The 27452-nt window shown below is 40.9% G+C and overlaps 1 protein-coding gene and 1 long non-coding RNA gene across 2 annotated transcripts in view; one reads left to right on the forward strand and one right to left on the reverse strand.

Moving 5' to 3' along the window:
* Positions 1-21403, forward strand: part of LOC136437122 (cyclic nucleotide-binding domain-containing protein 2-like) — a 31679-nt gene extending 10276 nt beyond the window's left edge. Inside the window, exons 3-15 of the mRNA XM_066431599.1 lie at positions 11477-11544; positions 14949-15075; positions 15658-15732; positions 16174-16265; positions 16873-17035; positions 17616-17699; positions 18374-18589; positions 18738-18825; positions 19239-19448; positions 19569-19639; positions 19903-20043; positions 20438-20611; positions 21260-21403. Of these exons, the coding sequence (XP_066287696.1) occupies positions 11477-11544; positions 14949-15075; positions 15658-15732; positions 16174-16265; positions 16873-17035; positions 17616-17699; positions 18374-18589; positions 18738-18825; positions 19239-19448; positions 19569-19639; positions 19903-20043; positions 20438-20611; positions 21260-21403 (1653 nt within the window). The remainder of the gene's footprint in view (positions 1-11476; positions 11545-14948; positions 15076-15657; positions 15733-16173; positions 16266-16872; positions 17036-17615; positions 17700-18373; positions 18590-18737; positions 18826-19238; positions 19449-19568; positions 19640-19902; positions 20044-20437; positions 20612-21259) is intronic.
* LOC136436980 (uncharacterized) overlaps positions 1-27452 on the reverse strand; it is a 157308-nt gene that overhangs the window by 43979 nt on the left and 85877 nt on the right. The gene's annotated exons all lie outside the window — the stretch shown is intronic.

Genomic DNA, 27452 nt, shown 5'->3' on the forward strand with positions numbered 1-27452 from the left:
CTGTCAGAGCGACCGCCGGGAAAGGAGGCGCGGCGAAGAAGTATTCAGTCCCGGCGTCTTACAGAAGATATACTGCCCCAAGTCAACCAAACTCCCGTCTACCTTCTACGTCAATAGGAATACTACAACGGTACGGACACTACGATCTATCGGACTATGTTGGAATGCTACGTTACCTTAGACTTAACAGTGCCAAGAGGAGGAAATTCTTAAAGAGACACCGTCTTCCGTCCGCCACGGAGTTCTATCCGGAGGGAGAAGCTCCTCCGGAGGATTCCGGAGAATCGGAGGAGGAGGGGGAAGAAGAAGTTTTCCAAGTGGAAGAAGTCAGAGTCAAGAAACCGCAGGTCAAGAAAAGAAACACACAAAAGGTATGAAAGTCAAGTCGGTAGTTTGAAAAAAAAAGCAGTAAATGGCAAATAGTCATACATACTTAAAGCTAAACATAATCACGTAACATCACGAATATAAATTAGAAAATGTTTCTGCAAAAAGTACTATTCAGATCTTCAAAGTATATGTATCTGAAGGTCATTTCAGTAACAATACCTGTTGCTGTGCTTTTATTCAAACTGGACTTACATGTTAAGGAATTTACAAGAAAAATGATTTAGTTCCTCTTTGTTGCTTATCTAGTTCAGTATCCTTGGATGCGTGAAACATTCGACAAGGTATTTTCCACCTCAGTGCATTCTTCCTTTAACTATCCCCAATTATAACAACATATATTCCTTGTACCATACACAAACAACGATTTCTAAACCACTACATTTTGAAATTAATCCGATGTTATATCTGGGTAGATCTTATACGTACCATTAAAATGTTCAAAACAGTCCTAGGTGTTTTCTGGTCGCGTGCATGTTTGAAATGAAGTTTTTGATTAAAGTTAATCGTGCATCCAAGAGAAAAGAATCCGACAGCAGCCAACCGTTAAATCAACACTGACAACAGAAAGCACCGCATGCAAACCCGTGGGTTCAAATCTCTCTCTTCTGAAAAATTAGGGAACGTTTCTGCAGGAGTTTGTATTGATTTTTCAAAGAATATACGCAATCTAGAGCCCAGTCACAATCTAGACTTAGGACTACAATTTGAGAGCATTTTGTCGTGCCCTGTTTTGAATGTGTCGCACAATCAAGATTCAGTTGACGAAAAAGGAATTGTTGTCGAGTCTTGTCAATGGTCAGCTATATCATAGCCTCGTTTTACCACGCAATACTTTGAATAGAATCGTGCTACGAACGTGACACTGTACCTTTAATACAGCTACAGCCATTTACAAATGGAACACGACAAAACTATAGACTCTAAAAAGTTCTCCTTCGATTTGTAGTGAGATCAAATAGTAAATACATTACAAAGGTGCAAAAACTATATTAGTATATTGTGTAGAAGGAGTGTAATTGAAAATGCTATCTCGTTTTTCTATAAATCTTCTAATGTGGACAGTGTAACATTACGTTATAGCTGAGGTAACGTTTTGTAACGGTGTGGGGTGGGGTGTTTGCTGACTTGTGTGTGTTTTCTCCATCCGAGGGATTTACCTGTGTTTAACCATGTCATCACGGCCCGATGATTGCTCCGCTGCGGAATTAGATTAAATACCCCGCGAATCTCCGCAGGACTTTTTAACGCACCAACTGTCGTCTGCACCTGAGTGGACTCTGACTAGTCCAAAACGTAAACAGTGAGAGGCTAGAAAAATGACCAAGGTGTAGGGAACACCAAACTGTTTTCAAAGGCCTTTTCAGCCATATCCTTGATTCCAGGGCCAAGTTGAAGACGATGAGTTGAAGACGATGACATTTTAAAACAGTCCCCAGGGTCCTCTGAGCAACATCCGATTCCGGTCTACGTCGGGGGGGGGGGGGGTCCGTGCATATAGAGAGAGAGAAGGAGAGAGAAAGAGACAGGGAAAGAGAAAGGGAGCGAAAGAGAGAGGAAACGAGTAAGAGAAAGAGATAGAGACAGACAGACAGACAGACAGACAGACAGGCAGAGATAGGGTGGCCAGTTTAAGTCTTGAAGTATAGAAAAGAAAAGAAGCATTATAACACTATAAACAGAACGCTGAGTCTCACCATATTCAGATAGGATCCTTTTAAAAAATAAGGTACAACAAATAACAGGAAGGATTTAGTATAATAGCAGTTCATGATGCTGTATTCACATAGCCATGTCACGAGTTTCAATCCAAAGTACGACTCACCTGCGAAGAGACAGGTGTTTCTCAAAAGCTCGCCTTACCAGGTAAGGTGAACGTCAGGTCATCCCAAATACTTTAATCTAGTTTAATCCCAACGTTACACTGGCAACCTCCTTTTAGTCCCACTAATCCGACTTCTGACATTGTTAAATCCTCCCAAAGTTATGGCTAGTCTGTGGATTACAAGATCGATATGAACGATACTCTAGACTATGCTGCGACGTTAAGCAGGCATCTGATTGAACTGCGCCATACTGGAAAAAAATTAGCGCAAGCCGGCGTATATCGGTGCTTGTCGGTATTCGCAAATTGGCGCAAATGCGGTGCACTACATTTTCTATCTTATTTGGAGCCGAAACTGAGAATGACATTCCGGGCGCGGCCATTTTCTTTGTAGAGGTCACGTTTTTTTACCGCAAGGGAAAACTAGCGAAAGTCCGCACAGTTTGCGCAATTTCCTCGCGCAATATGACGCTTTAGCTGCTGTTCAAATGGACAGAGTGCTATACGAACGTTTCGAGTTACAATGACTGCTACAATACCCATTTTGTTGCTGAAAATTAGATGAGAGATAGGCCAGAGGTGTTACTGGCAACAGTGCTGGCAGATATTCCAAAATAGATTACCGTTTATCAAAAGTCACACAGACCGGATAGGTAAGGTTGAGGTCAGATCATGGTGCACAGATGTCAGGGCTCACACGGTTACGTTCTTTTAAAACACGTGTAGTCTCTTATTTATCATATCGAAATAATGAACTCAAAATTACTCTTTAGTATTTATATCATCTAGATCTTTAAGAAAAGAAACTAACAGTTGGCAAGCTATCTGCAAACTGCAAATTAGAAAAAAAAAAGTGGTCTAATGAACGCTAGCACAATTTAAACGTGTCTGCGAAGTTCAAGAATCGATCGGTTAGTTGGTTGGTTAGTTGGTTGGGTTGTTGATTGGTTGGTCGGTTGGTTGATTGATCGGTTGGTTGGTTGAGTTGAACTATCCGCGAAAATGTGCTTAAAGTCCAGCCTTCTGATTTAAAGTGTTACAAGTTTCATTGACGATTATTTAAGAAATAAATTAATTACAAGGAATAAGCAAGAGAGGGGCTACAAATCAAACTTGTCGTCCTGTAGCTGTTTATATACTTATTCATATTTTCATTTTTGGAAATATATCAAAGCCAAAGCTATACTGGTTATGTTATACATAAAAATAGCACGATATTGTCGGATGTATGCTCTTCAAATGTCCATGTGACAACAGCAAAGCTAGTCACCAATACGTTATGCAGAGGCCTATACCTTGTGGCATATAGTCATGTAGGCTCAGCAGCTATTCATAAAAAGAGACGGGGGACGTCACAGACAATCTGGCCCTCTTGGTCAACCGTTTGAGTCACGTATTTCGAATTTGCATCAAGTGGCGTGACAGAATACATCAGTTAATCACACGTTTAATTAGATAATTGCACCAGTTAACATACTACCGCCACATTTGAAAGAAGGTGAATATTAGATTGTAGCATCAGTGATCCCCGAGGTATCCACACTTAGGATATCCATGTACCGGTGTTCGAGACATTCTTAAAAAGACCTCGATAGCATCGTTTTTAATGAACCGGTCTTATGTTCCATAGCGGAGTTATGTTAGAAGACGTAACAAATTCCTTGAAAAGATTCTGTCAAAAATTTGGTCCAAATATCTTCTGTCGGACGTTGTATTAAGATTAAGAATTTGCCTCTTAGTCATGAATTTAATCTTTAAACAGCCTTTTTGTAATGGCTTTTTAGAACAGAAATGTACTAAACTAGCGCCCGTTGAAATTTAACATCATTATCGGACTAATGTTAAATTTATAACAGTGCCCTTTGACCACAAGAGTTCAACGGCTATGCAGTTTTCCCCATAAATCAGCGATCAGCAACAATACAACACCGGTTGATCACCCTTTAGAACGGCATTTGCACCGTCGCCATGACGACGTAGGACCATTGTGTCGGTATTTTTCAAACTTCTGCTTGCGTAGGGTCAAAGGTTGGGGCCGAGTCAACAACATACCGATGTGAAGAACATGTTCAAATACGCCAAGTGGGGTCTGCGCGGTCACTTGGCCCGGTAACTGTGGTTAGAGTGGGAGCACTGCCGTAAACTCACACGGCGGTGTCGCCATTGAAGGGTTGGCATGACAGTTGGAAGAGTTACTCCAAGCAGATGTAAGGTGTCGGCCATTTTTTAAATTTCTTGCAGATCCTATGACTATTTTTTTTTCTTTTTATGTTTCTTTGCAAAAACGAAGAATGAAGTGTATAAAAAGCATGACGTTTACGTTGTGTCCTTGGGAGAGGCATTTGACACAAATTTCCTTACTCTGGCAAAAATGAGTACCTAGGTTTGGTTAGGAACGTCCCTCGGATATGACGCTGGATGGAGGACAGCCACAGCTCGAGCACGTATAACAACCCACCACACTTATCGTTGAGTAGGGTAGGTGTATTTCCCGGTGTGAGTGAATCAAATAAATCTGTCGGGATATGCGGCGTATACTCTTCAGTACAAACTCGGTGTTCTACGTCTTGAGGTGGTTTACCGGGTATGCACACCCAAAATGTTTTTTAAAAGATAAAGGAAAGTGTTTTAGAAAGACAAATTTAGCGAGCAGCTGCAAATCAGACAGGTAGTACTACATGCACAGTTGTGACTTCAGGTAGGGGTTTGCAGGTGGAAATTGATATTTGAAGACAGGTGATGTCTGACAGATGTTTGCAGGTGGAGCCTGATATTTGAAGGCAGGTGTAAACACGGGTGTGATTTATCAGGTGTTCACAGGTGAAGTGTCCCTGCGTCAGTACGACCACTTGTCACCCCAAACTACACTGATTGGCAGTTTAGGACCTTCGAATCGTTTGCGTAGTCATGGTAACGAATGCCGTTGCCACGACGACCTATTAGCCCCCCAGCAAGTGTTTAATCGGTAGATAATCAGCCATAATGTAGACCTAATTTTTCTTGTTTGTTTTAACTAAGAACTAGTACACAAAATACCGGTCCTACTATGTATGTAATAAACAACAACAACAACAACATGTATAATGGCATTATAAGAAGGAAAATGCCTATGGACGGGCGCTGTTCTTGCCATGCTACAATAGTTTTTGCGTCTTTTTATGATATCGTTTCTTATCTAGTAGGTCAAAAGTCAGCCGAAAAATATGTACGACAGGTTACTGATATGAAGTTTGACCTTTAATGTGTTTATCTGGTATGATAACTGCCATAATAGCTGTTTGTTTAAGTGATTGACATTCCAGTCCAACATGTGAAAACTCTGTCTCATTTACTTTTCATTTGACTTCTTTCTCCTAGTTTTCAATGTTTAAAAAAAAAAATCCTCGGATGCCAGTGAAATAGAGTGACAGTTGACTCAAACATTATATAAAAACACATCGACAAATCATATCGGTAGAAATGGAAAAGACTGAGATGAATTTATCTCATATATTCAGTGAAAGATGGCACGGCACAGTCAATTAAGTCTAGAACGATAAGATAATGGAGTTAAAATGACCCCCTCCCGTGTATGTTATCTCTCGTAACCTTCATTTACCTTGTCCAGGCGGTTGTATGGCCGCCGCCATTTTGAACCAAGCAGATGTGCGGGTTGACGTTGTTTGCTAAATCTATCCTTAGCCAAGATGCTAGACTGTTTCCAGGGACTACACGGGCAAGCTCCTCGGCTTCAGGGCCAACATGCCACCGATATATTTTTTTCACAGCCCGGTTAGCTTGGGGCCGAACTAAGGAGGCTGTGGCAAAATACCAGGGTATGTTGGCCCTGGAGTTGTTGGATGACCCATGTAGGCCCTGGAAACAGGACTTGCAGGCTAATCTATTTTTGACCTTGTCGGCTTTTGAAAATGATCACTGCATTTGTAACCGTAAAGTTATGAAAGTTATGATATCCAGACCCGTTCGCCAACTGCATATATATGTCGTTTGCACCTAGGCAGACTCGAACTCGTTTAAGCCGAGCCGAGGAACTAGTCTGTAGATCCTGGAAACAGTCTGGATTTTAGGTTGGAAAAAGTGGAAAAAGTGGATACCGTGCCGTTTTCAATTTTCTGAGAAAAGAAAAGAAAATATACTGAAATCATAACTGTCAACAGTACACTGAGTGTCATCATATTCAAATAGCGTCTTGTTGAAAAGACTACAATCTTAACATGACAGATCTATTTCTGTATCAATAATCACTACCGTATTTACATAGAAATGGCATGCATTCTAATCCAACGGACGTCTTTGGTGTTTTCTAAGGTGAGGTGAACGTCAGGTCAACTATGATACTTTAATCTAGGTTAATTCCAACGTTACACCGAAGACGGCCTTTTAACCCCACTAATCCGACTTCTGACATTGTAAAACGATACAAAAGTCAGCTGGCTAGTCTGTAGATTACAAGATCGATATGATCGATCCTCTAGACTATGTTGTGACGTTGAGCAAGCATCTCACTGCACTGCGCCATATTGCAAAAAAAAATATATATATAGCGCAAACCGTCGTGCCTGTCGGTGTTCGCAAATTGGCGCAAATGCGGTGCACTACGCTTTCTAACAAAGTTATCTGATTTGGAGCCGAAACTGAAAATGTGACATCCGAGCGCGTCCATTTTGTTTATATCGAGGATACCAATTTTACCGCAAGGAAAACCTGGCGAAAATTCGATCAAATATCACTGGATTTTTCCAGTATTAACGGCAACAGCGCTGGCAGATATTTTAAAATAGATATCCAGACCCGTTCGCTAGATTACTGGTTTTAAGTTAGGTGCCTGTAAATTGTTTTTAAAAAAGTTCTTAAACCACCTGTCCCAAAATCAATTTAGTTTGGCTATAGGAACAAACTGTAGCCTAAGACCTGTTCTGTTTGCATTAACGCTCAGGGTATAAGTGTCTATTATAATTTATTCGCTTGTGACACTAAGCCTTAAGCTAATTCTTATTGTAAAGTTTCTTGTTGACTTGCAAGACAATACTGTTGGGTAAGACATTCTTATTTGCGTTGAAGCTCAACACATACGTAAGTGTCGCTGTTTGTTAACTGGTGACCCTAAGAATACCCCCAAGTCTTATTGTAGAGGTTTCTTAAGACAAACTATTTCCTAAGTCGGTCATGTTTGTGTTAGAGCTCAGGATGTGCGTAAGTGTCGCTATTTGCTGACTGGTGAACCCAGCACGGTAATGACATCACGGTCGCTCACTCCTATTGGCTGCTGTAAACCGACCGAATCTCCAAGCAGATGTCTGGTTTCGCCTGGTCTCTACACACATGCCCCTTGTTTGTGCGTTTCTATATGTTCCGACTTTTTGATTGACTCCCTCTACAAATAATGAATGAATAATAGACTAGGCAAAAACATTTTCGAGTAACTCTTGCACATTTCCTCCAAGCAGATGTTTGGGCTTGTCTCGCAGTACTGTCACTGAAAACCCTGGCTTTTAGAAAACGTTACGCAATTTCACCCCAACATCTGCTTGGAGTTTAAAAGCTGTCATCGCCTCTGCTAACACAAACACTGGACCAAACAGAAAACCAACAGCAACAACAAAGTACTACCCAACTATATCAACACAGCAAACACTTCTATCCTATCCATTACTTTTTACAGTGACAGATCTGTTATTGTCGGATCTCCTGTGCTGTACTTTTGTGTGTTTGTACCTGTAGTTTTGTGTGTCTGTATAAGATTCTTTAGTTTTGTGTGTTCATATCTCTGTTTTTGCTTGTTAACAATTTGTATCTGTAGTTTTGTGTATTTGTATCTGTAGTTTTGTATGTTTGTATCTGTACTTTTGTGTGCTTGTATCTGCAGCTTTCTGTGTTTGTATCTGTAGTTTTGTGTGTTTATATCCGTAGTTTAGTCTGTTTGTATCATAGAAGTGTATTGGTTTTTTACATCTGTGGTTTTGTGTTCTTGTATCTGTACTTTAATGTCTTAGTATATGTTGTTTCGTGTCTTTGTATCTATAGCTTTACGTGTTTGTATCTGTAGCTTTGCGCGTTTGTATTTGTAGTTTCGGTGTGTGTTTGTATTTGTTGTACATTTTGTATATGAACTTATGTTTAACACACCAGCTTTGCATGCACGCGGTTGCTGGTACAGTTATACATAGCACACAAAAGGACCCTGTCATCACACCAAAGTCTCACCCCAATCCCACGTTTTGACACCTTGTTTGTGTAGTCCGTGATGCGGTGAGGGAGTACGTGTGTCAACACCAAAACAGACCCATTCAACCATGTGGAAAATTGTCAGAGAAACACAAAACTCTGTTTGTTTTAAGCACCCCGCGAGGCTTTTCTGTGTTGCTTTAAAAGGTCCTTTTGAAAATCTCGTTATCATTTCACAACAAATACTCGAAAACGTTTTCTAAAATTCGTCGAAAAACGTGAAACGCAGCATTTAGGTAATGAAGTTAAAATATGTTAAGTTTATATCGATAGATAGTATGTACCGATATGCCAACTCAAAATACTCAAGCAACTGGATAAGATTTTGAAACAGTCAGACGTTTCAGACAGCATCCGCTGTCTTTCGTCAGTGACTAAAGATAGGACTGACTGTTTCAAAATTCTATCCAGTTGCTTGAGTAACTATTTTCGCCTAACCTTCATGGAATATTTGCCGATAGATTTTCATATTTTTAGCCACGCACTTAAGCAATTCAAAAATACATTCAAAAGACACAACAGGCCCATGTTGTGACGAGTTCAAAAGCGGTTATTCAACCGTCACGGCGCTGTAATAGGTCGTGCACGCACGTATTCATCTGTTGTCAGGAGTAACAAATGTAACGTGTGCGCTCCAGTGGCTATACACACCCAGCCTCATAACCAGACGGCCAGGGGTTCCTATCCCATCTGTCTAGTTGTCGCTCACACGACTTGCAAGCTTGTTACAAGGAAGGTCTAAAGCGCTGCGGTCCTTGGGAAAGGACTACGTACTAGCGGTGTGGTTTACGGCTTCTTGTACCTGCTGAGAAATTTAAAGCAAGTCTGGATAATTCTGTGAGTAGGGATTTTTTATGGTGTGTTTAAACTGTGCAACGGGCTTTGTCCCTCTTATTTCGACGAGTGCGCCGAGTGATTTGTTTCTGTATTATAAAATGGCATGGAGTCTAATTGAAATATTTAGAATCTACGAAAACTCAATGCCGATGTTGATTTGATGTCTAATTTAAACAAGGTAGCGACTTACTAGCACAGTGTTAACTTTTCTCAGCCTTGTGTTTTCTTTAATCTTTTATTTCAACCTACATGAGAACTTGTACAGTCATATCTCTTAATAATGTCCATGTATGCAATGTTTCATATTATTTGATAATTCATCCCCGACCCTTTCCATTTTTTTTCCATTTCTGTGTATAGAGTCATGACGTGTTACCAAAAATATTCTGTCCGAAAACTCACTTTGTACGTGTGTCGAAAACAGGAGGCTCAAAGATCAAATCTCAACGTAACGATACTGAGAAAAATACACATCGTCAAGACGTACGGATGTATCTTTAAAAAGAAGCGGTATTCTAGTTTTTCTGTGAGAAAAAAAAATGTATGTGAAGATGACATGCATAAAATTTTGTCTGGTGGCACCTAAAGTTTAATCTAAAGGTAAAGTAAAAAATCGTGAAAGTCGTTGGGTACCGATCAAAAGACGAAAATCATTATATCGACATTTAAACCAGCGCCATCTTTAATATCAAATCTTTTCGCGAGGGTACAATGACAATGTACTAAAAAGCACTAAAAACGACATACTTAAAGTCCAATCAGCATTTCTGTTAACTATTAATTTCTGTTCCTGTTATATCCTTTACTTTTTCTGCTTAGCCGAAGATAAAAATGTTCAGGTGCAGTTAAAGGGTATGATCTGTAGCTAAACCTTCAATGTACATGTACGAGGGTGGTACAAAAACGCAAGGGCGTGGTTTACTTGAAGTCATCTCAATCGCTAGTTAAAATGTAAAAAAAATACAGTGACATGCCTCAGTTTTTAGAAGAGATATTCCTCTAGATTTGTGCCAAATTTCAACTCATGTCATATCAAATGAATCTGCTATGATAAAAAAATTGCGTTTTTTTGCACCACCCTCGTACCTGATGTTACGTTTAGTGACCGTGGAACACACACACACAGGTGCGGTGTAAGTGGTTTGAAGTGGCTTGTGTGCGGGCAGGTGTACAAAATTATCCGAAACACAAACACTCCCACCTACACTGTCTTCCCTCTCTCCAACCCTAACCCCAACACAAACACATCCCAGAGTCATTTTTTGATAATTACAGGGAGAAGGATTTGGAAGATGCAGCCTAGATTTCGACGAGTACATTTCTTCTTTTATTGACATGTGGTCACTGTAGTGCGATATGATTACGTCTACAAGTACAAGTCGTGTGGCGTAACGGCAGGGTGTTTGGCCCGGAACACAGTGATCCCGGGTTCGAATCCCCTGACATGCCACCGATGTTGTGCCATTGGGAAAGGCAATTAACACGACTTTCCTCACTTCATCCACGTGACTGTAAAAATGGGTACCTGACTTCGGTCGGGGAGGTAAAAGGCAAAAGGCGGTGGAAGCCCTCAAAGAGAGGGATGGGCTCAACCTTCCAATATCGTGTCCTAGACACGATGGATAACAGCCCACTGCCCCTGCGGCCTCAAAAATGCTATAGGACCTTTACCCTTACCTTTAGCTACAAATTGAGGGTATTCTTGGTACATTTATAGCAGATGTGTCGTATTTAATGTAGTTATCTTGTGCATGAAAAGGCTGTGATAGATTTTTGCTGGTTGTTGGTTGTGTCGTAGCCTTCTTTAAAATCAAAGGTCAAAACTTATAACCAATCAGTGAATGAGTTTTTTTGGCGCTGTCAAATTCGTACATAGGCCGTCGTACGATTTTAATGTCAGAGCAGGTTGTGACAGAACTAGTCTTTGACAAGGATATTAAAGCAACCTTTTCGGTAGTTAGACAGCTGAATTCAGTACGATGCATGCACGGCCATCTCAAGAATGTCCTCGATTGTACGACGATCTTACTACGAATGAGACCAGCCCCTAAACGCGTAACATAAATTATTTCAGTAGAGCGCCACAATGGTCCTTTTCTTGGTGATTGGCAGCGATTTGATCAATATTTATCATCCCACTGTGTTAGAAGAGCAGTTTGATATCTCAATAACTAACATCTTTCGTGTCTTCCTTCTCTTCAGCCGCTGGCTCGCTTCAGAAGAATCACCAGAACGGTCGTCATGCTGTCTAAGGCTGTCACCACGGAAAAGTAAGTGTTCTTGTTGCCTCTCTATATCCCCATAAGCAACCATGTCTCTTATCGGAATCGACTGTAAGAACGCGGGCTTGGACTTGTATTTAGATTTAAAGTCGTTTGAGCACTCAACCATTGAGGCAAACTGAGAATGCGGATCCAACGCCAAGCTAATAAAAAAGACAGAACGTCTGAAAATAATCAGACACTCGAAATTACGCGTTTTTTATTTTTTAGAAAACCTCTATAATACAACAGGTTTACGCTCATTCTCATTCTGGTTCTATGTTGTCTTGTTTATTAAAGCCTTGTCACATTACTCGCGCAACAGGTTTATGACAATACGGAGCAGTTGTACATACGGCGTACAAATTCAATTTGAAGGTTACCGTAGATCCCTGTCGATAGTTTGTTTTTCACAGCCTTCCTAGAGACTGAAGAACAAAAAAATGTACGATAAAAAACCCTACGACAAAATTCGTACGACAAGAATCGCGCGACAACAGTCGTGCGAGAGATAAATCGCACGACGAATGCCACAGTGACTTCACAAGGAATCGTAACTTTGTCGTCTTTTGTAATGATATCAGACGACAATAAACATATGAGTCGACCTTGTAGCTAAATATTGAACATCAATAATCGTACGACAAAAGGTCATACGAAAAAACTCGTACGACAAAAATTCGTACAACAAATGTCTTCACAAAGAAACCTAATTTCATCGCATATTGTACCGATTAAGACGGACGACAATGAGCTTTTGAGTCGACCCCACATACGTCAGCAGCCATGTTTTGACACGACCTTCTTGTGTAGGTTTGTTGTTAGATACTATTTAACACGGAATGCAAATATAAACACCGGTTGTTATCTTATCTCAAAACACTTTGTCGCAATGATTGTTTGACCAAAGTGGCAAAACAGGGGATTATTAATGGATGGTGTTTATTGTTTAACACCTAAGTCTACCCTCATGGTACAATACGTGTGGAGGGTTTGGCACTTGTATCTTTCTGTGTTTGTGTTTAGACATTTGGAAGTACAAAATGGCGAAATAATTTCACTAAGCATTCGATCATAATATGTATCCGCATCTGTATACCTGGCATAACCACCCGTCGGCGTAACACACTAGCCTCCTTCGCAGACTCCCTATAACGGCGGCGTATATATTGGGAGGGGGGGGGGGGGGGGGGGGGGCAAGGTTCTCTAATGCCGGCAAGGGAGTTGTGTAGCCGAGGGAGTTGTGTAGCCGAGGGAGTTGTGTAGCCGAGGGACGAGCGCCCCTCGGCTACACAACTCCCTTGCCGGCATTAGAGAACCTTGCCCACCCCCCCCCCCCCTCCCAATATAAACGCCGACGTTATAGGACGTTTGCGAAGGAGGCTAGTAACACACCAGCTTCACAGACACGCGGAGCGGAAGCAGCTGGTTATACTACACTGAACGACCTGTCACACCTAAATTATGCACAATCTAAAGTTGTCTAAAGCTGTCTAACGAGGATACTCCTACAGTTCTTGCTGGCAACGAGTTCCACTCAACGACAGTTCCAGGGAAAAACGAGATTTGAACACGTTGGTTGATAACTCTGATACTTGAAGTCATGAATATTTCTAATCTGAGCTTTTGGTTGTGACCGTACGAATCGAACACAGGTCACATTTTCGTGCGACCAGATAACGTTCATAAAAGCTTGAGGGCAATCTTGGATAGTTATCTCCATGAAAAAAAAAAAAATGGGAATATTGTTTTGTGTGCTTTTGCGTGTGTGTTTGCGTGTGTGTATGTTTGTGTCACCGTATGCTTAAAGTCAACATAACTGAAAAATATCTAGATGGATTGTAATGGTATTTTGTATGTGGGTAGGTGTTGGGAGGAGAAAGGTCAAGGTCGATTTTGGTCCCCCTGGTATGTGTCACTGGAACTGCAATGGCGTATTTGTAATAATCTTCTAAGGAGAATAGCTGAAGAAAGCAACAACAGATTTTGATGTTATTTGGTATGCAGGTAGGTTTAACAGAGATGTACAAACTCAAGTACAGTGCAAATTATGTAAATTGGGACTGAATTACTGTTTTTTAACGCTGCAAGGCGCTTCACCACCCATGCGTTGCCAACAATACAGATATCGCAGAACTAAACACTGACGCAACCCACAGCATTCACGGACCAAACAGCCGCCCGAGAGTTGATGAATGGAGAAACAAATATTAGTTCTCCACGCTTGTTTTACCGCTGAGCCGACATGCGTCACAGGTGGCAACCGGGTTCCTTTATTCTGGGATGTTTGCTGCATTTCTGAGAAGTCGGATGAAATGTGGATTTTTTTGTTAACGAGGTTACTCAGTGCAAGACCACATTGACCACTTTGCTTAAAAAACAGTGTCTTATCATTTTTCAAATTCTCACTGGGCTGCTCCAAATTGCGCTTGAAAATTGTGCCAAACCTCGCAAAGTTTAAAGGCAACCACAGTAATTTATTAGGGCCCCAAAAATGGACATAAAAAGAATGCTGAAACTTTATGGTAAGCACATTTGCGAAATAAATTCATATTTTGAGCAATATTTACCGCGCAAAATCGTTTGAACTAATCATGTATAGAAATTACTAAATGAATTGACTTTCAAAATCGGGTTCTACTATTGCTTGGGTTTTAATCACTTTTACCTTACAGTCACACTGCGTACTGACGTGCGACGTACGGGTAAAATGCGTGATCTCCAGAAACAATATGGCCGCGACCGGGAGGTCACATTCTCAGTTTTGGCTCTAAATCAGACACAATACAGACACAACATAACAGTATTGCCTTCGCAACTGAATTAAGCATAAATTCACATTGACAAGAATCCATCAAAAAGAGATTTGTCGTCATTGCGCCGCTTTGCGCAATTTTGCGCATTGAGAATTTTTTAAACATTCAGGCCGTGTTGAAATGATCATATGGATGACATCCTCTGGAAATCCCAGAACTGACGTGAGCGTGCAATGAAAAAAAAAAACGTTTAGCAAAAAGTTAATTCATTATAAAATCTACGTGGTTTAGGAAGGTTGAAAAAAAGAAGACTAAACACAAAGTGTATGGTATAGCGAATGAGAGATTCTTCATTTTCATTTCTTCTCATCATCTTCTTTTACTTTGGAATTGATTTTGGCATTATATGACATCAGTGTTGTTTTCCAATATTTTATTTTTGCAATTCACGGCATATATTTGATCATTTTGCAGCTGTTCTGAACGATTTACAGAATGGACGAAAATTGATACGCGCGGATGTCATTCATATAATAAAATCAACATGGCCTTACCAAAAAAGCGGATGGCGCCAATTTGGCGTATACTTAGCGAAGTCCAGTGAGATACTCGCTTCATTAAAGTTATCTCATATTGTCAACATTTTTTTTTTCTCAGTGAAGAGGAGGAGAAGCAGAAGAAGCCGAACCTGAAGTCGTTTGCAGAGTTCCAGTACGAGATAGAGAGCATGATGAACAAGTCAGGGCCGGCATTCGACCCGAGCTACTACAAGGCCAGGAAAGAGGTGCGATAGTCTTGTTCGAAAGACTTAGGACAGTTCGAGATAGGCCAACGTCGGGCTTGTTAGAAGAGCTCGATATAGCCTAGCTTTGGAGTTGTTAGAATAGCTCGATATAGCCTAGAGTCGGACTGATTAGGACAGTTCAAGATAGCCTATAGACAGACTTGTTAGGACAGTTCAAAATAGCCTACAGTCGGACTTGTTATTAGGACAGTTCGAGATAGCTTAGAGTTGGACTTGTTAGGACAGTTCGACATAGCCTATAGTCAGACTTGTTAGGACAGTTCAAAATAGCCTAGAGTCAGACTGTCTAGGGTCGTTCGACAGGACCTAAAATCAGACTGACTAGACCCGCTCGAGATGGCCTAGAGTCAGACTTGTTCGGGTAGCATTTTGAAATAGAATGTATCATTTATAATAAACGTATGCGGCATGACAGAAATAAAGGCACGAAATATATTTACAAAATAAGGAAAACTTCAGTTTAGGGCCGCAGGCATATCCTTGAAATTCGGAAGACATATTTTCAAGTCTGAAGTATTCCATCACATGAGCAAGGATCTTATTTCTTCTCTACGTCTTCAGGTGTTCGTGAGCGACGAGGCGAAGGGAATCTTGAGACTGGCCCCGGAGGACCGGACAGAAGAACAGATCCAGCTGGTGAGCACGGCTCCTAATTTGATTACATTACACCATACTCGTGGGTTCTGTATCCTGATTGGTCCCTTCCTTTCCCTACGCATTGTGCTGCAAGCTGATGGGTCAAAATTGTCTGCAATCTCGTTGACCAAAACATTTGTATCAAAACATGTCCTGAATTCAGTTTCAGAATGTGATTTGAAACCAATAATTTGAGACGTTGTTTTAAGTTATAGAACCAGTACAATGTTACGTCACCGTTGCTGATGTAAAATGAATTATAACATTCCGGGTGAGTGTTATTTATAGGATGGTTTCTTGTCTCTTCCCATTGGAACAGATGTATTCAACGTTTTTACACTTTAAACTCAGTATTTCTTGCAAATATAGTTTTAATTGATGTATGTTGGCGTACTTTGATATTAGTAACATAGACACACCGCGATTTGTCTCCATCCATAGGCGCTGAAATCAGTCCGCAGTGCGGTGGAGGTTTTCTCAGAGTTCCCCATCAAAATGCAGGAGTCTCTGATCAGAGTCGGCTGGTACGAATGGTGAGGAGGAACATTGCTTCGTTGTGTACATGTCTATGCGTCTGTCTATCTCCCTGTCAACTTGTCTGCCAGTTTATCGAGCTGCCTGTCTGTCCATCTGTGTGCGTCTCTGTGTCTATGTATCCGTCTAAATGTAAATCTGTCAATGCGTCTGTGCGTCTGCGTTTGTGTCTGTGTGTCAATCTTCTTGCCTATCTGTGTGCATATGTATGCCTGTCTATTTGTCTATGTGTGTATGTGTATGTATATCTGTCCGTCTATTTATGTGTATGTGTATGTGTATGTGTATGTGTATGTGTATGTGTATGTGTATGTGTATGTGTATGTGTATGTGTATATTATGTATGTGTATGTCCCTGTCGTCTATTTTTGTGTTTCTGCGATTCTAGATATACACAATGCAGTATAAAATAACTTTATTGCAAGTTCATGCCCGAAGGCTAATTGCAGACAAAGAAGTACATGGAAATACATGGGAATAATTGCTAAATGTTACCAGTGCCGCTATGTTTGTGGGGCTAGAAACACACATAAAAATGTGACGTCTGCCATTTCTGGTTGCCTTTTTTTATTTACTTATTTGTTTCTTTGTTTGTTTTATGTGCAGTTTCGACCCAAAACGTGTGATCATCCGTCAAGGTCACATCGCTGAGAACTTCTATTTCATCCTGTCTGGTACGGCCGTCGTCACTGTCATCTCACGGGACGAAGACACCGGAGAACCCAGTCTCAAGACGGTGGCTTTTCTAAAGAAGGGAAACAGCTTCGGGGTAAACTATCGAGTTTTGTCTGTGACAGTGTGGTTAAGTGTTTACTTTTGTTTATTTGTAACAGCATGGTCAATTTATTACGTAGTAGGCCTTCGTTCGATTTTGATTTTGTTGAATCGTCAATCAAACTATATGCCCATTGTATGGTTTTGATGTTGTAGAATCTTCTATTAGGCTAGCCGGCTGTGTAATCAATAAGCAAGATAAGATGTCGGTACCACCTAAGGTGTCAGATTTTCCTGATAATTTTCAAAAAAGTAGCGTGTCTGAGGAATATATATTGAAATGATAGCTTTGACCCGGCTATGTGGCCTTGACCTTTTGACCCCTACGTAAACCACGACCTTTGATACAATTATACATTGTACGATTTTGATGTAACAAAATTTGTCAGACTATTACAGAACCAACCTTTACAACCTCGGAAGAGGATCTAAGGCAGCCTTTTCCATAAGACGACAGTCAAAGTTTGTAGCACCGTTACATATGCATGACGTCAACTGTCCAAAGATTTCCCTTAGTTTGAATGTGACGAATGTGACCGCGACTTAATGGCGATTTCCTCGGTGTTGTCCTACAGGAGTTGGCCCTGATGCACCAGTCCAAGCGGAACGCCTCGGTCATTTGTAAGGACACTGTGTCACTGCTGGCCGTCGGGAGGGAGGTGAGAGGTCCTCAATATTCAAATGAATCGCATGTAAATTAGGTTAAGAAAAAACCCGCTCCAGTTATTTGGGCATTTAGGGCTGACGTATCCGTAGTAAAAAGTACGGTACAATACGAAATAAAACATGTTTTTAAAGAATGACTTCGTTAGGCCACTTCACTCTTCGGCCAAATTGTTGTTTCCAGGATGGCCGACTCATAACATCAAAAATAAACATGGCGGCCGACATAGTTTGAGGGTAAAACAGAACAGGTTTTGCAATTGCTTACGCATACAGTTATACCTATCAAAGTACCTGTCAAAAAGAAGAGACAAAAAGTATAATATGTTTTTGCTTTTTGCCTAAATAAGTGTAAAGAACATCAGATCTGTGCACCTGAATATATATTGTTCATAGCCTCTGTATCATGACCGATGAAAATGAGCTACTCAGTGAGCTGAACTGGTTTGAGAAACATGTCGATTTTCTAGTGACTTCCTAAAGTAATGCATGAATGAGTGAACCAATACATATATGAATAAATGAATGAGTGAGTGCATGAGTGAGTCAATGAACGAGTTAGTGAGTGAGCGAATGTGAAAGTGAGTGAATGAGAAAGTGAGTGAGAGAGTGAATGAGAGAGTGAGAGTGATTTATTTTTGTGATTGAAAACGTCTGTACCTTTACCCAGGATTTTGTCAGTATCTTCATGCACGGCGCCGACAAACCTGACGGCCAGGAGCCTGAACACGTGCGCTTCTTGCGGAAGGTGCCGGAACTGCAGGGCTGGCCTGTGGACAAGCTGCCCCAGCACAACCCAGACGTGTGCCTGTACACTTTCTTCAGGCGCGGTCTTGTCATCTGCAAGGACAGCAGTCTAGCGGACAAGATATACGTGGTAGTAACGGTGAGTCGATCGAGTCAACCTTATATACATAAACACGTATTCTGTAACTTGTTCTGTATGTCATACGCAAAAATAAAGCTAGGAGGCACTATTTCACTAACAATGAAAATGTAAATTATGAATGTTCTATTCTGTTGGTCTTCACCAGGGACGTTGTCGAGTGTTGAAGTCCCTCCGACCAACCACACCGCAGTTTTCATCCAGAAGGAGAAGAAACGTGCCGACAGACTTTACAGGTTCGACTACTCGTTGTATTTAATAGCAAAAAAATAAATAAAACATAAAACCTCGTCTCTGTTAGTACATGCACATATGAAAACAAAACATGATTATGCGTTTAATGTATCAATTCAACACCAAAACGTGGCTTAAATAGACTAGACCACCTGCCTATAACCTTCTCACTGACTGATACAAAGACCTTTGACCCAGTACTGGAGTCACATGTCCGTAAGGTCACGTGTTCAGAGACATTCATCCTTTCTGAAGAGGGTCGAAAAAATGTTCGATAGTGTTATATCAATACTTAAGTTAATAAAGCTATACGAATATACAAGTAGGATATTGATTTTGCATCCTACAAAATAATTCAAGCAACAGGATAAATGAAATTATTTAACATGCTATTTTTTTAATCCCCTTCCCCTAGGCCCATCCCTTAGCCCACGGTCCGTTGCTTCTTCCGCATCAGACGACTCTGAGGAAACGGCGCCCGTCTCCTCACCGAGTCGCTCCAGTGACCCTCTACGGGCGTACACGTACCCCGGCCCGTCCAGGAGACGGCAGGCCCGCTCGGCTACCCGACCCAGTACCGACAGCCCCGGTCTACCGCCCATCTATATGAAAACTCCTATGGCAGGTGAATGGATTTTTTTAAGATTGAGGTACAATTGTGATGTTAACCTACGATTTGTTTGTTTCTTTGTATGTCACTAGAGAGCTATTATTATCAATCTAATACATTCCATCATTTCTTCAGGTCTTCCAGAAGACGCCTCGTCGCACAAGCAGCAGCTTGAAGAACTCTTCAATGAGAGATTAACGATATCGGTAAGTCTTAAAGTAGCAGAACACACTTTTTGGCCTACGGGGATTTCTATAGTTAAGGACCACATACTGACTGTATAATTATGCAGTATGGTGCATTGAGGATAATTGTAAGGTGTACAATTTTAAATTCTTCCACAATGTACACACTGTAGACATGCTATCCGAATATCCGTCGTGACTAAATCGTTTTCGGGTTTCGTTTGGGTGTATTCTATTGAAACTCATGTTTTTTATCTTCCCTTTTGATAACCATGACGACACAGCAAGCAAAGAGGCGATCCGCGCTTCCCACGTCAGAACGGACGACCCCTGACCTCTCACATCAGGACGATACCATTTCGGACTCCCCGGGGGACAGTGAGATCTTCATCCAAGTACAGACACTAAAGGAAGGCGACGTCTTCGTAAGTTAATCAAATTTGCTATTTTCCAAGTATATATTGTATTTTGCATGTGGTATCTTTCTCTTGAATTGTTAAAATGCAGCACTTAATTGAAGAATTTAACTATCTTAAACACAAGACTGCGTGACTGCGACCATGTCCAGTTCTTTGGTCTTCATCGGCATTACTGATGACAAAATTTAAAAAAAAAAGTTGTTGAAAGTCGGTGTCGTGCCCCGCCAGGGAACGCTTCATTATACAACTTATACAGTATCATGTGTGGTTCACGACACTAGCAATAGCTGCATGTGTCTCATGGGCATTGTACCGTTGAAATTCTAATAAAATGAAATAAAATGAAATCATAATTCGTTGATATCTATTATTCTTATGGGCTTGGGTTATTTTGTTTCAGGGTTTAGTGAACGTGGTGTTCAGCCCGACGGAAGGTGGTACGGGGATGAGCCTTGTGTCAGACGGCGCGGAGTGCATCCTCATCTCAAGGAAGTTCTTCGAAAAACATCTTGACCTTGACATTCGCAGAAAGATTAGGAGCACGGTAAGTATCAACATTGTGTGCGATCGAGGTGTCATTATTATCAGTCGGCCATAATCTTGGTCTCGAAATAAATGACTCGCCTTAGTCTCGCGTGATCCAGCGTGGTTTCGATGATTCATTGAATTTGCGTAAAGTTAAGTTGAGGCCATCTAGCATAGCATCTAGGCTTCTGTTTCTGTAACTAGTAGCGGTCTAACTGCACTTCTATGCTTAAACTCAAGTACAGACTACAAAGTGCACGATGTGTTTTTACTTCTTGAAACAAGAAAGGGAAAAACAAGAAAAGTTACGGATACATTCGTAACTGTTTTTTTTTAGTTAAGAACCAAGAAAAGAAAATCTTTTGATCATTAAGTAGCTAGAATACACTAAAGAGAACTAGTAATAACTCTTGATTTCAGTATCCATTCAAACCAAATCCGCCGCTTGTATGTATCAAACAGCGACACTGGCGTACTGACCAGTGATCCGTCCATCTCGCTGTGTTAGCCCTAGTCATCCGTCAGCCAATGAGATATTCCCCCTTTTGGTCTTTGAAAGGAAGTTACCAGCCAATCACGTTGCCTCTTGGCCGTTGGTTGGTCGGTCCGCAAGACGGTATACCAAGGCTGATGATTGACATATACAACCGGCGGTGCTGACTTGTAAATATGCTTACTTACTGTCAATCTCCCACAGATTCAGCCATACCCCTCTGAACGGAGCCTCCAGCAGAAGCTTCAGGACAAAGTCAACTGGGAAGACTTCAAGACCCGGACGGTGCAGGATTTCGTCGCCAGTAAAGAGCTCGTGTCCTTCTTGCAGAACCCCGTCCACTCCTAGCACTGCTCTCACGGCTACGCCGCACAGCAGCGCCTCCTGTCGATTTATACTGTATAGCAACGCCTCCTGGCGATCCTATTTTTTGTCTACATGCAGATGGGCTCTTTGCGTTTTCCTTGTCACGGAAAGAAACGAACTAAAAGATCCAAGAAAATGAACCGAAAAAACAACTAGGTTCTTGAACAATCCGACTTCAAAGTTGTACTTGCTAAGAATTTTCGTTCGAGAAATAATAAGTTAACACGTCATTTCCTGGGGTTAGCTTTGACGACTTGGCTACGGGCTATTGCTGCAAAATGTCGAAATATAGGATACGTTATATGTAACTGCTCCTTCCTTGTTTCATTTTTTTTTGTAATAAATGTAAGATCTGATTATGAACTTCAGATATATATGTTGTAAAACGTATTCAATGGATAGGAATACAGGACTGTACATATTTATTGTCCATCAAAATTAGCATTCCTCGAACGTATAGCTGTAAATATACTTTTCCATGGATATCTATTTGAAGGGCTTATATATCACAATATTGTTTAATATAAATGTCAAATTTTGAATTTCTTAAGATATCGATTATTTACGGACAATTTATATTGGTGTACATACATATTCAAATGTAAATATACATATGTAGTTCAAATGACCGAGTGCATGGTCGTGTTAAAAGTATCATTGTTCTCATTGCAATCGAAATATTTTTGTACTGGAAGAAGAATTACAGTCACATTATCATTAAAATTAAATGTTTCAAAGCATAGTCTACCTTGTTATCATTCTTCACAAACGCTTTATATTATATAGGTCCCTGTATAAATAGATACATATGTTGGGATTATGATTACAATCATAAGTTGTCCTAGGATGAAATCAATATTACCTTCTATTTTGGATATGACCGAGACAATCTGTGATCCTACTAGTACAGATCGAGATAAAGGAAGGCTACAAAAAAAAAAAAACGTACTGCTATGATATGCTTAATGTATTCCAAAGTCAAGTTCTTATTTCAAGTGTGTTCACATAAGTCCGTTATAGATCTTGGATTTTTCACCGTTTACAACTCATGCCGTGCTAACGTCAGTGTTCTAGATTTTTCACTTGATGATTTAATCATATGACGTCAGTGTTCAGTGTATCATAATCCTTAGGTGAGAAGGCCTCAGCACGGCATAACTTGCAAACGGAGGACAATCCAAGAACTATGACGGACTTATGTGAAAAAACTTGAAATAGGTACTTGACTTTGGAATACATTAAGCATATCAGTAGGATTTTCAATTTTTGTGTAGCTTTCCTTAAAGGTTAGGTTAAGAGTATTCTCCAAGCAGTGGTTTCGGTCGAGTAGGGTATGAGTGTCCTCGAGGGGAGAGAGACGTAAAAAATCCCGAACAATCCTACCCCACTCGACCGAAACCTCCGCTTGGAGAATAGATTAACCCAACGCTACTAAGCATATCCTTAGCATAATCTCTACCATTAGGATTTGAATTTGCGATGGACAGATTATAATCACAATCAATTCAGTTGGAGAGCCAGCTCCAAATGCTACTGTTTCAATGGCTACAGGTTTGCAATCATAATAAAAAAGAGGTGACGGAAAGGTTTGAAAATGCCTTTTAATAGAAAATACAATTATGCATATTTGACTTTGACATATTTGATAGTAGACTTTACCCAGAAGAGGAATCGTAAAAGAAAAGTATATATTCCCTTTCTATACCTGTGGTACGGGGTGACATAAAAACACCTATGTGTATTATGTCACAACATGAATTAGTGCAACATAGAGACAACATGAACTAGTGCAACATACAAAAGACTATTTTAATACAGGGTGAAGCTATAACAGGTGGGATCTCTAATATCTTGGCATTTTCTTGTGATGTGCTATTATATAGTACGTTAACATGACATTTGTTAAAAACAGCATTGCATTCTGTATACTCTTTCTTTAAACATTATACTTCATCATTTTTTCCATGGAGCACATTCCTCATTCAAAGGAACTAAGAAAATCACTAGATAAGTCACATAGTATTGACATTCACGCGATGTAGTATTTATCTTAACATCACTTTGTGAAGTTCTGCTATACACAACACAAACGTCCACTGTTGTCCTATCTGATCGCGACATAGACATACAATATCACAACTGTAACGTGTCATTTTGGTCCAAATTATGAGGGATTTGTTTTGGCATGTTTCCTCATCACATGTCGTGATAGTTGAGCTCTCCCTACTTAAAAAAAATCAACAGTGATCACATTTATAAGGTTTTTCCCCTGTATGGGTTCTCATATGTCGGAATAAGGTACGTTTCTGAGCTGCCCTGTACCCACACTCTCCACACGTGTAAAGTTTCTCACCAGTATGCCTTGCTAGATGTTTGTCCAAAGAGAATTTCTGTGCTGCACAATAGTCACACAGGTCACATTTGTATGGTTTTAGACCTGTATGTGTTCTCATATGTAGGGACAAGGTAGACTTCAGAGGCGTTCTGTATCCACACTCCCCACACATGTAAGGTTTCTCACCACTGTGTCTTGTTAGATGTCTGTCTAAAGCTGATTTCTGTGCAGTAGAATAGTCGCACTGGTCACATTTGTGAGTTTTTTCTCCTGTATGTGTTTTCATATGTCTGGATAAGGCAAACTTTTGAACTGCCCTGTATCCACACTTGTCACACATATAGGGTTTCTCATCAGTGTGAGTTGCTATATGATGGTCTAGAGTGGATTTCCGTGCTGAAGAATAGTCACACTGGTCACATTTGTAGGGTTTTTCACTTGTATGGGTTCTCAAATGTTGCGAAAACAAAGCAAACATGATTATTCTTTTTACTTGTAATACTGTTATGAAGCATGCATGCTTAAAACACATACCTGTGTATGACATCGGTGCCGAATCGGAGGCTAACCTCTGTCTGTATGCAGGAGAGGGACGCCGCAACCTGGAACAGCATATTTTCTTTAGTTGCAAACTACTACTAGTACATGGGCCCGAACTCCCCATATGGGGCCCAAGAATGGAAAAACCGCCGAGACTCAGAGCTCTACAGATACACTTGCTCGTTCTGAACTGTCATTGCTGTTAGGCACTACAACAACGGAACGGTCTCATTGCTAAGCAGGGTTCCTACTTCCTACCAATTGATACGCAAGGTGAATAGCTTTGAAGGTCCCGACAACGGTTTTCGCATAATTTGGAGGAACCCCTTGCGTATAATACGGTAAAATCAAGAATTACGCAAAAGTTGGAGTCCTCACAACGAATGACTTCAACTTCGGTTTCCCCCAAATAACCCCGCTAGGGGCAAAGTAGGGGGGGAGGAGGTCCCAGGCTAAGGCGGGCAGGCCTCCAGCCTGGCGCGGAATGACTCAACGGTGGGAGCCGTAACAACCGCGCCAGGCAGGGCGTTCCACTCGGGTATGGTGCGGGGGAAGAAAGAATGTTTGTAAGAGTCTGTCCGGGCGTAAAGTGGTTGAAATTTGAGCGTGTAGCTCCCCCGGGTGCGCCCCTGAGCTGGTTTCTGTGTTGATATTGATGTAGTTATTGACTAGCTTATAGAAAAATGTGAGGCGGGCGTTCCTCCTCCTTTCAGATAGACCGGTCCACTGCAGGTCATTGAGCATTTGTGTCACGCTGCTAGTCTGCCGGTAGTCATTCAGAGTCACTCGGGCGGCCTCGCGCTGGACGGCCTCCACCGCCTGTATCCCTTTGGTGGTGTACGGGTCCCAGACGGTGGCACTATATTCCAAGTGGGGCCGCACCAGCGCTTTGTAACAAGTGGCCTTGACCCTAGATGGACAATGGGTCAAATTGCGCCGAATGACCCCTAGTACCCTACCGGCTTTGTGAATACTTTGTGAATGACGTCACTAAGAGGCTTTTCCTACGAATTACGGGAAATAGAATTGGCTGCGGCAGTGCCAACACGTTATACAAGTCCGACACATTTTGTATGCTATAAGCTTCCTCAAAATTCGCCACTGTGCCTCAAAATTCGCCACTGTGCCAAGACCCCATACAAAATACATGTAGTCCCTTATGAAGCATGTACTAATCAACTCAAATTACAGATGTACTGCGTTCCCCGTTTTTATCTGAGAAACAAAGGAAAACGGAAACAAACCTGACCTGTTCTGGTCCCTCAGTCCGCACAGCGGCCATGTTTCTTCCAGCACAATGACCTGTCGCTGACCTTTGCGGTTTCACACCGCAGTTCCAACGATATCACTCTGGAGGCTCCCAGGCGAGGAAAAAAAATATTTCTGTTCGATATCTAGAGAAAGAAAATAATTATCTCCATGAAAAAAGGCTTTTTCATGGAGATACTGTTTTGCGTGCGTTTGGTGTTTGTGTGTATGTATGTGTCACCGGATGCTTAAAGTCACCATAACTGTAGAACCTGTACATGGATTGTAATGATTTTTGGTATGTGGGTGGGTGTTAAGAGGAGGAAGGTCAAGGTCGATTTTGGGCCCCCTGGCATGTGTGACTGGAACTACAATGGCGTATTTGTAAAAATCTTCAATGTAGAAGAACTGAAGAGTGGATAGACAGATCGTCATGTTATTTAGTGCACAGGTAGGTTAGACCAAGATGTACACACTTAAGTGCAAACTATGCAAATGAGACCGAATTTGCATAAGTAAGGAGGTAAATCGTTTGCATGAGTGTCGCTGGATGCTTTAAGAAGAACTTTATTGCGCGACCATTGTAGCAGGTACAAAGTATGGCAACAACAGTAAACATAGAACAAGACATGAGTATGGAATAAAACTATTTACTACATCAAAACGACTATCTTAGGTTTTATATGATTCAGGTTTTCTAATTTTGAGTATCATTATTTTTTCTAATAACAAAACAATCTTTTATATATTTGCCTATTTTAACACTGTATGAGCTATTGCATCTAAATATATAGTCAAATCTATCTGTGGCATTGAGTGTCTTAAAATCTGAAGTACTTGAATTGAGAAAGGTGAATAACTCAACTCGTAGGGCATCATATTTAGAGCATTCCATAATAAAGTGAAACACATCTTCAATTCGATTAGGACAGAATGGGCAAAACCTTTGGTCGGGAGCTACATTAAAGTATCTACCTGTTTCTATATTCAATCTATGGCTACTAATTCTTAACTGTGTTATCGCTTTACAAATTTCAACACTATTCACATCATAAAGATATTTTTCTTGTACATAATGATTTTTTGATTTGTGAAGAAGGGACAATTTTGAATTATTGCTTACACAACTAAACACTCTTGTATATGTGCATCCTGTAGTCTGCAGTTGAGTTGATGTTCAATATAGTCTACTTTATAACATTTAGGATTCATCCATATGTATCCAAGGCCGTGATAATTGAGAACATCCTTCACATGATTAATCCAGTCATGATCACTAGAAAATACAACATTGTATGCTTCGTGAAGCAGAGAGTCCTCAGGTAAGTTTACTAAACGGTGCCAATATTTGATAAGCTGAATTTTTGCAGACAATATGATGGGGAAAGTTCCCAATTCTCCTCGTACTCCGTCGTTGGAGGATTTTGAATGTATTCCTAGCAGAAATTTTTGAAAACGTAGGTCAATGATGTCAAATTCAGGTATATCCAACGGGCGGTGTGTGTAACTGTAGAACGTGTAGATGGATTGTTATGATATTTGGTATGTGGGTATGCGCTGGGAGGAGAATGGTCAAGGTCGATTTTGGGCCCCCTGGTTTGTGTCCCTGGAAGTGCAATGGCCTATTTGTAAAAATTTTATAAAGGGGTATAACTGAAGAGAGGAACAACAGATTTTCATGTTATTTGGTACGCAGGTAGGTTGGACAGAGATGTACACACTTAAGTGCAAATCATGCAAAGTTAGTGTGTTTGCGTGTGTGTGCGCGTGTGTGTATGTTTGTGTCACTGTGTGTGTATGTTTGTGTCACTGTGTGTGTATGTATGTGTCACCGGATGCGTAAAATCAGCATAACTATAGAACGTGTAGATGAATTGTAATGATATTTGGTATGTGGGTAGTTGTCGG

The sequence above is a fragment of the Branchiostoma lanceolatum genome, chromosome 6, assembly GCF_035083965.1.
Source record: "Branchiostoma lanceolatum isolate klBraLanc5 chromosome 6, klBraLanc5.hap2, whole genome shotgun sequence".
NCBI lineage: Eukaryota > Metazoa > Chordata > Leptocardii > Amphioxiformes > Branchiostomatidae > Branchiostoma > Branchiostoma lanceolatum.